The 14,022-nt window shown below is 59.1% G+C and overlaps 1 protein-coding gene across 1 annotated transcript in view; it reads right to left on the reverse strand.

Annotated features, from left to right (window-relative positions):
* The window catches only part of ADCY1 (adenylate cyclase 1), a 114,333-nt gene that overhangs the window by 40,641 nt on the left and 59,670 nt on the right, over positions 1 to 14,022 (reverse strand). Inside the window, exons 6-8 of the mRNA XM_065883787.1 lie at positions 10,141 to 10,299; positions 5,265 to 5,406; positions 3,689 to 3,844 (exon numbers count right to left, since the gene is read on the reverse strand). Of these exons, the coding sequence (XP_065739859.1) occupies positions 3,689 to 3,844; positions 5,265 to 5,406; positions 10,141 to 10,299 (457 nt within the window). The remainder of the gene's footprint in view (positions 1 to 3,688; positions 3,845 to 5,264; positions 5,407 to 10,140; positions 10,300 to 14,022) is intronic.

The raw sequence follows: 14,022 nt of genomic DNA on the forward strand, positions 1-14,022 counted from the left end.
TAAACGGAAGACAGGAACAGGAACGATGAGGCAGACCTCATCCTAAAGCAGATGCAGGATCTGAGACCCGCCAGGGAGAACAGCTGCAGGGCAGGGGCTGCTCTGCTCGGGGGTCACCGGCCGGGGCACTCATGTCATCCTCCCCAAATGTCCCCACTGGTGGCCGGCCCCGCCCGTGCACAGCCTCTCCACCCCATGGTTCCAGGACCACCATGGACACCCCCTCAGGCCACCTGCCCTGTCTTCACCCTCTGATGCCCCCCCACGGTGCCAGCCCTCTACCCTCCCCATCCTCGTTTCCACTAATCGCAGGGGGCAGGTGGCAATGAAAGGGCACAGAGCAGGGCAGCAGAGGCCCGGGCTCCCAGCTCGGCTCCCAGCCTGTGGCACCTGCCCATGGGGGCTGTGCTCTCTGTCTCCCCAGCAGGGGAGCTGCCTGGGCCCATCGAGGCCGGAATCGGGCGCCCTGCGGACGAGGGGTCAGAGTCTGGAGGAGGTGGTGTGACAGAGAGAGAAGCGGGCTGGGTACAGAGGGCGCGCCTGAGAGCAGAGCGCAGGCCTGGGCTGCGGTCTCCTCCGTCGGAGCCAGCCAGGCGGCGGCGGAGGTGTCCCAAGCACCAGAGATGTTGGGTGTGTCGGAGAGGAGGCCTGGGGACCCTGAGCACACAGGGGAGACCCGTGGGAGACTGTGGGGACAGGGCGCCAAGGACAAAACCCAGGACACCACCACTCATGCTCCCAAGGGAGGCGGGAGGGCTGCAAAGCTGGGGAGGTGAGAGGCTCGGGGGACGAGGAATCCAGGAATCCAACCGTGACTCCTGACGCTGGAAGTAAAGGAAGGAAGGGGCTTCCCTGGTGGCGCAGTGGTTGAGAGTCCGCCTGCCGATGCAGGGGACACGGGTTCGTGCCCTGGTCTGGGAGGATCCCACATGCCGCGGAGCGGCTGGGCCCGTGAGCCACGGCCGCTGAGCCTGCGCGTCCGGAGCCTGTGCTCCGCAATGGAAGGGGCCACGGCGGTGAGAGGCCCGCGTACCTCAAAAAAAAAAAAAAAAAAGAAAGAAAGAAAAGGAGGGAGGGAAGGGGCCCTGCACACAGCAGGTCTGCCTCCCCCAACCCCTGGGATGGGAGGGACGGGAGGAGCTGCACAGCTCCTGTCCTGGGCGTTGAGCCCAAGTGTGCGATTCTTCCCCAACCTAAGGAGCCATGGCTGGGGCGGGGGTGTTACTGGCGCTCTGTGGTCCGAGTGCGAACACCAAGGAGCCACCGGCCCCAGCGAAGGAGAGGCTGATGTTAGCTGTGCGGGCTCATCAGACACAGTCTGAATCCAGGAGTCACAGGCTCCTTTCACAGGTCAACAGGCTCTGCCCAGGAAAAGCCTTATTAACTCCACCACCCTGGGCAATCAAGCAGGAATGACGCATTCCCTCCCCTCTCCGCACCCCAACCCCCCTGAGGAGTCCTGGGGACACCAGCCCTTGCCTCGGGCTCCAGGATGATGGCTCTGCACTGCCCAGGCTTCAACTAAAAGTTGATTTTTCATTCATTGTGGATTCTTTTGGATTCCATTTGATTTTTTAAAATACTGCATTATTACTTATCCTGATACTGAGGGGTTTTTTTTGTTTTATAAATTCATTTATTTTTGGCTGTGTTGGGTCTTCGCTGCGGTGCACGGGCTTCTCATTGCGGTGGCTCCTCTAGTTGTGGAGCACGGGCTCTAGGCGCACAGGCTTCAGAAGTTGTGGCACGTGGGCTCAGTAGTTGTGGCTCACGGGCTCTAAAGCACAGGCTCAGTAGTTGTGGCACATGGGCTTAGGTGCTCCGCAGCATGTGGGATCTTCCTGGACCAGGGCTCGAACCCGTGTCCCCTGCATTGGCAGGTAGATTCTTAACCACTGCGCCACCAGGGAAGCACATCCTGATACTGAGTTTTGGACGCATATTTAAATTGTGCACCTCATAACCCTCCCCCAGTCCCATCCCTGGGGGGGGCGGGGTCAAGTTGAATCAAGGGGGTGGGGGCCGGGTGTACTGCAGGAAGAAGACAGAGATTAAATCAGGGTTTCTACCCTGGCAATCTGGCTAACAAGAAAGCCTGAGAGTTCTCCTGTTACAAACTCTGGATAAATATATTAACTCATACATACTTTGAAATGTACAACTGAGCTGGCAAGAAAGTAAGGAAAATGACCAGAGGCCAGAAACGTCAGGACAGTGGGAATGCAGGCCAGGGAATGGTGCCATCAAGCTTTCATGGGGCTCACAGAAATCCAGGGGCCCAAGCAAGATGGGCAGTGAGGTCAAAGCCCTGTGGCTGAACCCCAGACCCTGAGAGGCTCCGTCAGCAAACACCAACCAGGAGAGACCACGCAGGGGGGTCGGTCTAAGACAGCCGGCCTGTCTTAGACCTAGCTGTGTACCACCTGGGACATCTAAAAACCACAAGCCAGGCATTTAGCCTCCTGCAAGGCCAGTAGAGGAAAGGCCCATCTTCTTGAGGGAATTCACCAGCAACAGAGCTCTTAGGCATCTCCAGATAAAGTTTTCCCAAACAGGAGCTCATCATCAAAATCACAAAAAAATCCCTCTAGAATAAGGCACCACGAGCGAGAGTCAGCGGGCTTTTGCTTCCTCCTGAAAAGCCACTAAAACTGTGGTGAGGGAATTCCTTTTAAAGGCATAAAACCCACACGGAGGAGAAAATGAGAGTGCAGAAGCGGCAATGCAATCTCAGGAAACAGGCAATCAGTCACGGATGTGCAGACCCAAGAACACAGGTGATAGCGAAAGTCAGAATATTCAGGAGCACAGCCGGCGGTGCGGGGGCTGGAGGGCCAGTGACAAGAGGACGCGCGGAGGACGCTCAAAGCTGCTGACAAAGTGGCGGAGCACAGGCTTCACCCCAGGCTGCCGGGACGCGGCCCTCCTGCCCCAGAGGACCGGGCTCTTCCCTGGTGGGGGAAGGGATCAGGGTCTCTGGCCCCGGGTTACAGACAGTATGCGTGTGTGGTTGAAGCAGACACTAAGGATCCCCCCGCCAGCCACAATGCTGCCTCCGCTCAGCTCCAGGCTTTCACCCCAGGCCTCGCCCCATCCCAGCAGACTAAAGACGAAGGTGACTGACCAACCCAAGAAGAAAGACGGAAAATCCTGCACCCAGGTCACCTGCAGGAACACCCACAAAAGGAACCTCCGTCAGGTGCCGGAGGCCATGCACCATGAACTAGAGGGGACTTAACCCAGGAAGGAGCGGCCTCTGATATGAGAGCCAGAGAGGGAGGGAGGGGATGGCCAGAGATGCTCTCCATGGAGGTGAAGGGCAAGGCTGGGGTGACACCACGTTGAGGCTCTCGGGGTCCAGACAGAGGAGGTCGGGGGCTCCGGAACCAGCGATACAATATCTGACACGTACAGATATCCTGAGGACAGATTTAAACAACGGCTGGGGGACTGTGGCTTGAATTTACCGATAAATCCATGGAATGCCAAGTTGCAAAAAAAAACCCACAACATAATGAAAAGTGTTTTGCAGGAAAGCAAAAGCAGCCCAGCTCTGAACAGCATTTACAAGACTGTGCAAGGTGAAGGGCGAGGGCTAATGGAGCCCGACCGCAGCAGGACTGCACTGGGAGGACAGACAAACAGGGACTCCCTGCGGGGCCGGCACACGGGGGTGGGGCCCGCCTACCTTGTCGTCATCCTCGCAGGTCATGACATTGGAGAAAGGGATCTCAGCCTTGAACATCTTCCGGCAGTGCATGAGCTGTACCAGCAGGTAGCACACGGTCTTGAACTTCATCCTCTTGGCCGGTTTTATATCTGAGAGAATCAGCCCTGGAAATATCTGTGTGGACGTGCGGCAGAGAGAAACGCTGTGAGCCGACACACACGTCCTACCTCTTGGGCGGGGAGCACGAACTTAACGGGGCAGGGAGATCACAGGCCACTTGCTGAGGACCTACTGCTCACCAGACCCAGCAGGGAACAGAACCAGCAACCCAGTCCCAAAACACGCAGGTCTCAACTACGTCCAATGCCTCTGAAACGAGAGCGATGCCCGAATCCTGGGGCAGATGCATGGACATCACCCAGCTGGGGCAGCACCGTGCGGATGAGTGTGACCCACTGGCCCCTGGGTCCGTCCTGCAGACCTGCCCTTCTGCCTTTCACCTTTTTCTCTCTCCTCCTCAACCCAAACTTCTCCCAAGGGGCTGCTCATTGTACAGACCTCGCCATCCTTCTCACCCTCAAACCGCAGCCACGGCTGACGCTGTTGTTTAATTCTGTATGACGAGCGGGGCGGCATCCACTCATGGCACCAAGGCTCCCTCCTCTGACTCACAACCTCCTGCATCCCGGCAGCGGCTCGCAGGCCTTCCTCCTTGGCGCCCTGCCCTCCGCTCCTATGTTCCCAGGTTGACCCGAGCTGGTCACCCAAACCTCTCACACCTGCCCTTCTCTCACACACTCACTCCCCTTCTCCAGAAGTCAGCTCACCCTGCCCTGCCTGTCCTGCCCTGAGCCCCATTTCTCTCCCCTGGCCAGTGCCACACCCATCCACAGCTCCCACATCACACGGGTGCCACCGCATCCTGGCCTGGAGAGCACTGGCCCATGGATGCACCAGGACAGCGAAACCCGAAGCTCTCCCTGACCTGCTTGTATTCTGAAAAAGTACTGTGGCCACCTGAGTCCTGCGCCCCTCACCTGAGCCCTGTGCCCCTCACCTGAGTCCTGCACCCCTTACCTGAGTCCTGTGCCCCTCACCTGAGTCCTACACCCCTCGCCTTGAGTCCTGCGTCCCTCACCTGAGTTCTGCGCCCCTCACCTGAGCCCCGGAAGTGGCTCGGCCACCCTCAATCGTGTCCAGATCACTTTCCCAGGGCAGAGTGACCTTCAGCGCTCACACAGGATGGTCACAAGCCTTCCTGTGTGCACAGCACCCCTCGATCCATAGCGCACCCCATCCCTGACCTCCTGCAGAGGGTTCTCAAACCTGATTTGCAGGAGAGGCAGTGAAGGCCCAGGGAGGTGTGGTAGGACTCAGGATGGCCCAGCCCCCGAGGACCCCAGGGCCTTGACTCCAAGCTCCATCCCCTCCCCTCCCCCGCGGCCCTCCCCTCACGGGCAACAGGCCAGGCCCAGGACACAAGGTCAGCGGGGACACGCTCCCATGTGCACAGAGCTCAAGGCCTGAGAAGCAGCGATCTGGGGAGCCATGAGTCCTTAAGAAGGCTCCGCACAGGACCCCTTCTGGAGCCCACCTTTCGCCGATGGGAGGGCACGATGAAAAAGGTCTCGATGTTGTGAGTTTTCAGAAAACTGTTCCTCTCGTGTCCATGGCCCGGCTCCACCTCATAGTCACCATTTAGGCACGCCAGGGTGGTCTTTGTGATGTGAACCTTCCTACGGAAAAGGAGGCGGAGATTTGGACGGAGCCTCCCCTGCGGGGCCGCAGCTGGTCTGGGCGGCATCCGGGCGATGCTCTGAGGGGTCCTGGCAGAGGTGTCCCCCCTCACAGGCAAGCTCTGGAAGGAACACTCAGATTCCCTGGGGCATATGCACAGGAAGACTGACAGGTGGGATGGGGCAGGGGAGGGACCCCAGGAGAGAGGGGGAAGTGTGCAAAGGAGGGCCAAGAACAGGGAGGGCTGCAGGCAGAGGGGATAAGGAGCCAGAGGGACACAAGAGGAACTGAAGGGGACAAAGGAAGCAAGTGTCAGAGGACACAGAAAGGACGATGAGGGAAGGAGAGGGGGGCAAGGTGAGGGGAGAAGCCAAACCCCCAGGGCGGGAGGACCCCAGCCCGACATCAGGCCCACACTGTCCCCACACAAAGTGGGCGGGTGGGAACAGAGCCGTGTGCGCGGCATTCACGCCCACCCCAGTGAGTTTTCTGGTGAGAGAAGGAGAAATCCTCAGTTAGCATAACCTGAGCAAAACCCAGTCCCCACGTAACCTAGACACGTGGCCTGAGCTTCCGGCCCTTAGCAAGGCCCGAGCACTCGGGCTTAGGGAGAAACACAAAACTCCCCAGAATGCAAAACACTCCCTGCAAAGACCTGAGCCCTCACGTCCCCAAACAGTCTCCTGAATTCCTCGGTCGGGGAGGGGGAGACACATGCAGGGCACTGAGGCAGGAGTGAGCATCCCCCCATTGCTGGCCCTGAGGTCACCTGGGACACTGTCACCCCATCAGCCTGGCCCTGAACTGCAAACGCCATCAACGGTCTCCAGAAATGCACGCACGTCCACTCATTCATTCACTGGTCCCCCTCCCTCCTTTCCTTCCTCCCTTCCTTCCACCACAGACAGGGACAGCACAGTCCTGTCACTGAGCTGAGGGGCCAATAGGGAGACAGAAACATCAGCGACCCCTCTCAGCACAGAGCATCTCAGGCTCCGGAAAAGAGGAGGGGTCTCGGGTGCAGTTTGCCCTAAAAGCACATGGTGGGAATGGACAGCACCCAGGCTCTCAGCCTGGACTGGGGAGAAACTGGAGGCCTGACTGGTCCTGAGCAGCAAGGCCACTAAAGGGGAGAGGGCCACCTCACTTCCAAGTGCTGCCCACCACTCACGGGGCGATCCCTCACCCAACAGGTGGTGGGAGTGAAGACAGCCACGCTAGCTCGCCTGCCCTGGAGACGGAGGGTGGGGACGCCCAGTGTCTGCCATCCGTAAAGCCCGCAGCACCAGAGCCCAGTTATTGATGAGACTGTCTTGTCCAAGACAATAGGGGTGGGGAGATGTGGGACCTGGGGCGGAGGGGGCTCCACCATACCCTGGAGCTGGGTGGGGTACGCAGGTGACCCCAATCATGGTTCCTACCTGAGGGCCCCTGGGGTGGGGGGCGCGGGTAGACCATTTGCTCAGGACCCAATTTCACTTGCTTCCACGCAGCCTGGAACATGCATCCAGCACTTCAGTTTGGGGCTGACCAGGAGCCGTGTGTGCTTCAGGGCAGCAGAGAGGGCTGTGTGGTCTCCTGCCACCAAGAAGCTGGAGGCCATCTCCATGCAAGAAGCAGACAGGTGCCCCATCCCTCCCTGGCCTTGGCCTCTCCAAGGCAACCACTCAGGGTGTATGGCCTTGGGAAGGAGTCCATGAATCAAGTCCCAGGGGTCCCAGCATGAGATGCTGGGGTAAAGACACAGCAGTGATTCATTTTCTCCCATCTGTCCACCCGTCCATCTGTCTGTCTGTCCAGCCACACTCCCCGAATACCGAATGAATAGAAGACAAGTGCTTGCAGAATGGATGGATGGAAGATGGATGGGTGGATGGAGGAAGTATGGAGGATGGATGAGTGGATAGGTGGGTGGATGAAGAAAGCAAAAGAAGGACCAAGGGGGAAGGGGAAGGGATGGGCTGGGAGTTTGGGATTAGCAGATGCAAACTATTATATAGAGAATGGATCAACAACAGGGTCTTACTGCACAGAACAGGGAACTATATTCAATATCCTGTGATAAACCATAATGGAAAAGAATATGAAAAAGAATGTATGATGTGTGTGTGTGTGTGTGTGTCTGTGTGTGTGTGTGTGTGTGTGAGAACTGAATCACTTCGCTGTGCGTAGAAATTAACACAACATTGGAATCAACTATACTTCAATGAAATAAAATTTTTTAAAAGAATGAAGGAATCACATTAAGAATAGTGCAAGAGAGAGCAAACCTAAAGAGAGGCAGAGTGAGGAAACCCTGAGAAGCTCCAGGACGGACACCATCTCCAGGGGCCTGGGAGTCTCGGAAGGTTACTGGAAAAGCCTCATCACACACGTCCCCCCACCCACCCCACCCCCGCTGCAAGGGCAAGGCAGGACCCCGAGGGGTGCACACACCACGTGCGCCAGGCCCCTAGAGGCACTGGGGAGGGTGGCTCAGCAGCCCCTGGTCCCCACTCACAGAGCAGCTTTCCAGCAACCCCTCCCAGGCCAGCTTCCGTCCGCTCTGCCCCCTGCCCTACAGGGAGTCGCAATGCTCTGTCTCCCTGGCAGCCAGGCACTCGCGCTTTGGCCCTCGTGTGCCCTGAACCCTCTGCTGAGGCCACCACTGGCTGCACACACCTGATCTGGTGTCCAGTCCTCATTTTGTAGCACTGAACACAGCTGACGGCTCTCCCTCCTCCCCGGCCCTCCTCCCGGCTGCCCGCACTCCCTCTCACCACCCCACCCTCCCCTGCCCCTCTTCCTGTCTCGCTCTCCCCTCCTCTCAAGAGCTCTCAGGCTCGGACCTTCATCATCTTCCCTCCTCCTTGCACCTCCTCCTGGCGCTCCGTGCGCAGTGCCAGGGTCTCAGTGCCCACAAGAGCCTGTGAGCTCCCCAGACCCCCGCCCAGCTCCGAACGGACCTCAGTGCCCAGGAGATCCAGGCTGACAGGTGATAAAGGCACCTCCTCCCAGCCCCGTGTCGTGCTCCCCTCTCTGCATCCCCCCTGTGGCCCCCCAAGAACGTGAACACCACTGGGGCTGAGGGCTCTGTCTTTGCTGTCGACACCACCCTCCCCCATCCTGGAAAAGCCAGGTGCTCTGTAAACACTGTGCTCCTGAGGGGGTGTCTCCGAAAGGGGGAGTGGAGGGGAGGAGGGAAGAAAGAAGCAAAGCAGAGAGCAGGGCAGGCAGGATGCATTCCCCCCACCATGGGACTGGTAGGTAGAGTGGAAGGAGGGAAGCTACCGGTCAGCCGGAACTTGAAAGATGCCCTGGCCAGGTGAAGGGGCTGCGGAGCGGGGTCCCTGGCGGTGGGAAGTCCGTGTGCTTGTCCGCGCGGCAGGCAGAACGCTGAAAGGCCTCAGTGGGCAGGGGAGGAGGGAGGTGGGCGGCTCCTGGCACCACCTGGCCGGCCAAGGGGCTGGACTTTGTGCAGGACAGCGGGGCTGCAGGCGGGCTGCTGCTGGGACTCACTCTGGCGCCCAGAGGGCGAGGGGCAGGCACAGTGAGAAGGTGTCCCCCCCCACCGAGACCCTGCTCTGAAGGGTGGAGAACAGGAGGAGTGGAGGGGTGCTGGAAGGACGAGGCCCTGGAGGAAGGAGGGGTCGGTGGCCAAGAGGGTCCCCCCAGGCGGACGCTCAGAGGCAGCCCGGGTCACAGATGACAATGCCACAATTTTTGAGCTCGCTTAGAAATGCCGTGGCCACTCCCATGGCAGGCTTAGCATGGATTCAGGCTCGTTGCATTCTAACCTCCAGGCTTGCTGCTTCCTGGAGCCCCGTAAGCCCTCCTTTCCTGCAATTTCAAAGCTGCTCTCCAGAGCGAGTGGCCTTGGATGTCACTCACTGGTCCCTCGGCCGAGCTCAGGGCCTTGGCACAAGGAAAGGTGTCACCTGTTTCCACCACCTCCCCCAAAAAGTCAGGCCAGGAGGGAGGGGGGAAGATGCGGCCCAGAGGACGCCAGGTCTCTAGGGTGAGAACAGGACAGCTGGGGACAGGCAGCCAGGGCCAGAGGGGCCCTGAGGCCCCGCAGAGCGGAGGGCACAGAGCTTTGCCCTGAGGTTCGTAAGACAGAAGCAGACATGCGTGTGCAGGGTCTAACGCTCAGCTCTAGCCCCGGGGAACCGCAGCTGGGCCCTGCAGCAGCTGCGAGCACGGCCTGCCAAGCCCTCTAAGAGGCGGAAATCGGGAGGGTGGGACCATGGGAGTGTGCCTCAGAGCCCCCTCTTCTTCAGTCACATCGTCCCCCTGCTGCCCACCGTTCGTGGAGGGCGGGGAGCTCCCATTCAGTTCTCGGGTTAATGTTTTCACCGTACATGATGCCTCGGCTCTGGGGAATGGTTTGAAGAAAAGGAGACCAAAGGAGGCGACTGTAATTAGAAAGCATTAGGAGTGCACAGACCAGTGAGAAATGCACCCTCCTCACTCTAGAAGAAAATCTGTAACTTCCCTAGTGGGGCTCTAAAGGCAGAACACTTTCCACTTTAAGTCTGAGAAAGAAAGCAAAAAGAGAAGCAACATTCAGCACGCAGGACAGCTCCGAGCCAGGCAGACCACAGGGGCAGCGTTCAGTCTCCTCCTCCAGGGTCGGCTTGCCCACTCTCTTTGGGGCCTTGGGGGTGGGGCTGGGACAGCCGGGCATTCCCAGATCCCCAGGCAGAAGGTTGAATTAGAATCCCCCGCCCCTACCCTCAGGGTTCCCGATTTACCCAGGCAGGCCGGCGGCTTCCATGACGTTCGCCAGGGTCACGTCGTTGGACCACACGTCGTACTGCCACTTGCGCAGGCCCAGGACCCCGCAGAGGACCCTGCCGGTGTGCAGCCCCACACGCATGTTCAGGTCCACCTCAGTGGCCTCGGCCACGGACCTGCAGCAAACACAGGCAGGGCGTGGGGCTGGGGCCCCGTGGTCTGCTCCCTCAGGGCCAGGAGCACAGGGCAGCGGGAGCATGTGGGGGGCAGGTCTCCTGACCTAGTCAGCCTGACCCCCGAGCTGTGGGCCCTGGTGGGCAGGGGTCACTCCAAGCTGGCTCCCCCCTGCTCCCTTGGCCACTGGCCATCTCACAAGGCATCCCACCTCCCCTATCCCCCCCCCCCACCCAGAGCAGCAGCAGAAGAGAAATGAGCCCAGGACCCTGATCCAGGACCCCGATCCTGTTCTGGGTACCACTGACCTGATCAGGGGTGTTCGTGCCTGCTTGCTAGCCAGGGGCCAGCGTGAGAGCCCCGGGGAACATCGGACAGGGTCCCAGGAGCCCTGGGAACGGTCAAGGTTTGACCCTGAGTTCCCTGAGAGGGTGGGCTGCAGACCCAGCCTGTGGGGAGGCGCGAGGCTTCACAAACCTGCCCCAAACAACAGGGGGACCTTGTGGGTTGGAAACTGCATCAGTCAACTCAAGGGAGAAAACAAGACGAAACACGCGGACGCTGAGATCAGACTGCAGGGCCAGTGCACGCGCGCTCCACTGCCCCAGGCGCTCGTGTCTCTGGGCTCCAGCCCCGCTGAGGAAAGGGCTGGCATGAAGCCCTGAGGGCCCCAGGAGAGACCACCCTCGGACGTGGGGGGCAGTGTCACTGGAAGCACGCGTCAGAAGAAACAGGAGGTGGTTTTAAAAGTTCCTTTTAAAGGAACGAGGACGCCCTGCATGGTTTCTCCAGCCCCACGAGGCCCACGGTGAAGTGAGATGCAGGAAGTACGTAAAGGGCCTGTGATCGCACAGCCAGAGCGCAGGGGACGCACCGCGGCCACGGGGAGGCCCTCTGATGCCACTTTGCTGGATTTTCCACTTCTCCCCAACAGCAAGAGATTATTTAATCTTAAAAAAGTCTGAAGCATGTTGCTGAGGAAGCAATGTCGAGCCTGGCTGGTGTGCTCCAAGGGATAGAATTGCAAGGAAGCCGTGAGGGCGGGGAGGGGGTCAGCCACGGCGCCCACAGCCCTCCCCACCCTGGGCGGGTCCAAAGGTGGCCCCGACCGGCACGTGTGTTGGATGGGGCTCTCCGGCCGGAGGAGACGTTCTGTAGCAAGAAGGGCAGGAAGGTGGAGCTGAGGCTCGGGGACACAGCGGCCCCATGATTAGGACATCGGCTGTGAGAGGGAAGGCAGACTGGGAGACCAAAGGCACACAGGGCCACGCTGCCACCACCCTCGGGCAGCCCGACATGGACTACCCACCCTCCGTCCCCTCCCAACAGCAGGTGCCCTGTAGTCCAACCACATCTAGACCTGCCCCCACAATACAGCAGGTGCCCCGAGCCTGTGAGCAAAATCTCAGTCCTGCCCCAAGTCTCGGGGCTGATTCATGTGCATCCCACCCTGTTCAAACATAACATAGGCCCAGCCCGGATGCTGCATCCAGGAAGCCCTCCCAGATCCTTCACCACAGCAAACCCACCCCCGTCCCTGCCCAGACCCTTGTCGCTCTGCTTCCGCTGGGTCAGGCTCCATCGGAGACTACTGCGTCCACATGGCCACATGGCCGGGCTGACTCTACTGACCACAGGCTTGGCGGACATCCTAGGGCCCTCCCAGAGAGTGGGCTGCAAGCATCCTGGGAGGGGCTGCCCCAGGCCATTCCTCACCTGTGTCTTGTCCCAGGCGGCTGGGACTTCCCACCTACCCCACCCGCGACGGCTGCAAGCCGTAACAGGGCTTAGCCGCTGGACAGATGCATTCCGGCCACAGCGCCCGCCACTGGCCCCTTGGGTTTGGTGTCAGCCCAAGGGAGAAGGAAGGCGGTAGCTGACACCTCCTGCCCTGGCTTAGCTTCCACAGCCCACCTGCGTCCACAGTGTCCTGACTAGCCCCATCCCACCTGGTGGTCACTGCGCGTGGGCCTGCCTCCACGCTCGGTACCTGGAAGTCCTCTGTGCCTGGACTGGCCTGCCGCCTGCTGACCCGAGGCCCATCCACAAGGGGTCCTGGCCACTAGCTTCCCAGGGCCTGGTGTAACACCGGTCCTGGACCCTCGTGAGTAAACGGTGTGGAATGAGATTTCAGTTCCCCTCGCCCACACAGCTGCTGACCACCGCCAGCTCGCTGCCCTCCAAGAAAAAAACCCTTAATCTAAAAGACTAAAGAAAGACGAGGGGCTTCAAACGATGATGAAATAAAGAGACTGGGAATCTTCATCTGGAACAAAATGAATGCCACCGGGACACAACTTAGGTCCACAACATCGCAAGGAGGTCGACAGAGAAGGAAAGTCCCGAAGCCCTGGCTCACGTGCCTCTGACAGCAAAGGAGCCTGTTCTGTACAGCAGAAGAGAGGACAGAGCTGGGCCACCCCGCGGGAAGGCTGGGCCTTCCCCAGAGACTCTGAAACTAGCATCCCCAGGGACTCTGAAACTATCCCATGATCTCTTCCTAGCAGGTTACTGACGCCCTTACTAATGATCCACGATTTATTTATCATAACAGGAATAGGAGCATTAAAGAAGCGAACACTTACACCCGGGGTGCACCTCGGGCTGGGTCCCCGGAGCTCCACCTCCCCAGCCTGGCTCGTGCACACTCGGCTACCTCAATGCCAACGTCCTGTCCTCAGATCAAAAACTGCAGGCTGCGACCAGGAAGGGACAGGACCTGGGGGGCGGGGTAACCCCATTTGTCAGCAATGGCACAGCATGCGTGAGGTTCACTGGACCCAGCCCGCCTGCCCTGCCCTGACTTCCACTTGCACACCGTTCACCCACAGCCTGGCAGGGCTTCCTGCCAGCCAGGAGCCCCTGCCACGCCCCCCCCGCCCCGAGCGGCCTCCACTCAAACCTCCCCCCCATCCCAGCCTGTCTTCTAACCAGGAGCAGTTCTGCCTGCAACTGCTCGCGTCACCCACCGAGGGCCTGTCCCCCAAAACCATGGCACACGCGGGCCCCAGAGGCGTGCCGAGACGCTGCCTTCCCAGCTGGCCCTCGAGCCCAGCCTCACCGTCCTCCGTATTCAGGGGGCCAGGCTGGACCGTAGAACCAGATACATCTACACAGGGTCCCGGGCATCCTGGAGTTCAGCTTTGATAACCTCAGAAGTCTGCGTGCCACGAATTTACAATAAAGGTTTTGTGGGGCTTCCCTGGCGGCGCAGTGGTTGAGAGTCCACCTGCCGATGCAGGGGACGCGGGTTCGTGCCCCGGTCTGGGAAGATCCCACATGCCGTGGAGCGGCTGGGCCCGTGAGCCATGGCCGCTGAGCCTGCACGTCCGGAGCCTGTGCTCCGTGACGGGAGAGGCCACAGCAGTGAGGGGCCCGCAAAAAATAAATAAATAAATAAAAAATAAATAAAAATAAAGGTTTTGTGGAAGCCTGACTGTTCACATATCTTTACTACCTATTTAGTTGTATACACTTTGAATGTGTTTTTTTTTCAATTTTAACTCTTTTTTCATTCATTTGCCAATCGCCAGTTAAAGGTACTGAAACAAGAAAACTAAGGTTTAAAAAAAAAATTTTTTTAATTCACAAAAAGAAATGAGTTTGGGAAATGTAAAGAAGTAAACCTGCAGAAGACGTTTTTGTGCATTTTAAGCATTTCTACTTCTGCAGTCGTGGAAGGGCAAAGGGCAGGGGGAGTGCTGCGACCCACGTCCAACCTTCCT

This window comes from Phocoena phocoena, chromosome 9 (genome assembly GCF_963924675.1).
Source record: "Phocoena phocoena chromosome 9, mPhoPho1.1, whole genome shotgun sequence".
NCBI classification, from domain to species: domain Eukaryota; kingdom Metazoa; phylum Chordata; class Mammalia; order Artiodactyla; family Phocoenidae; genus Phocoena; species Phocoena phocoena.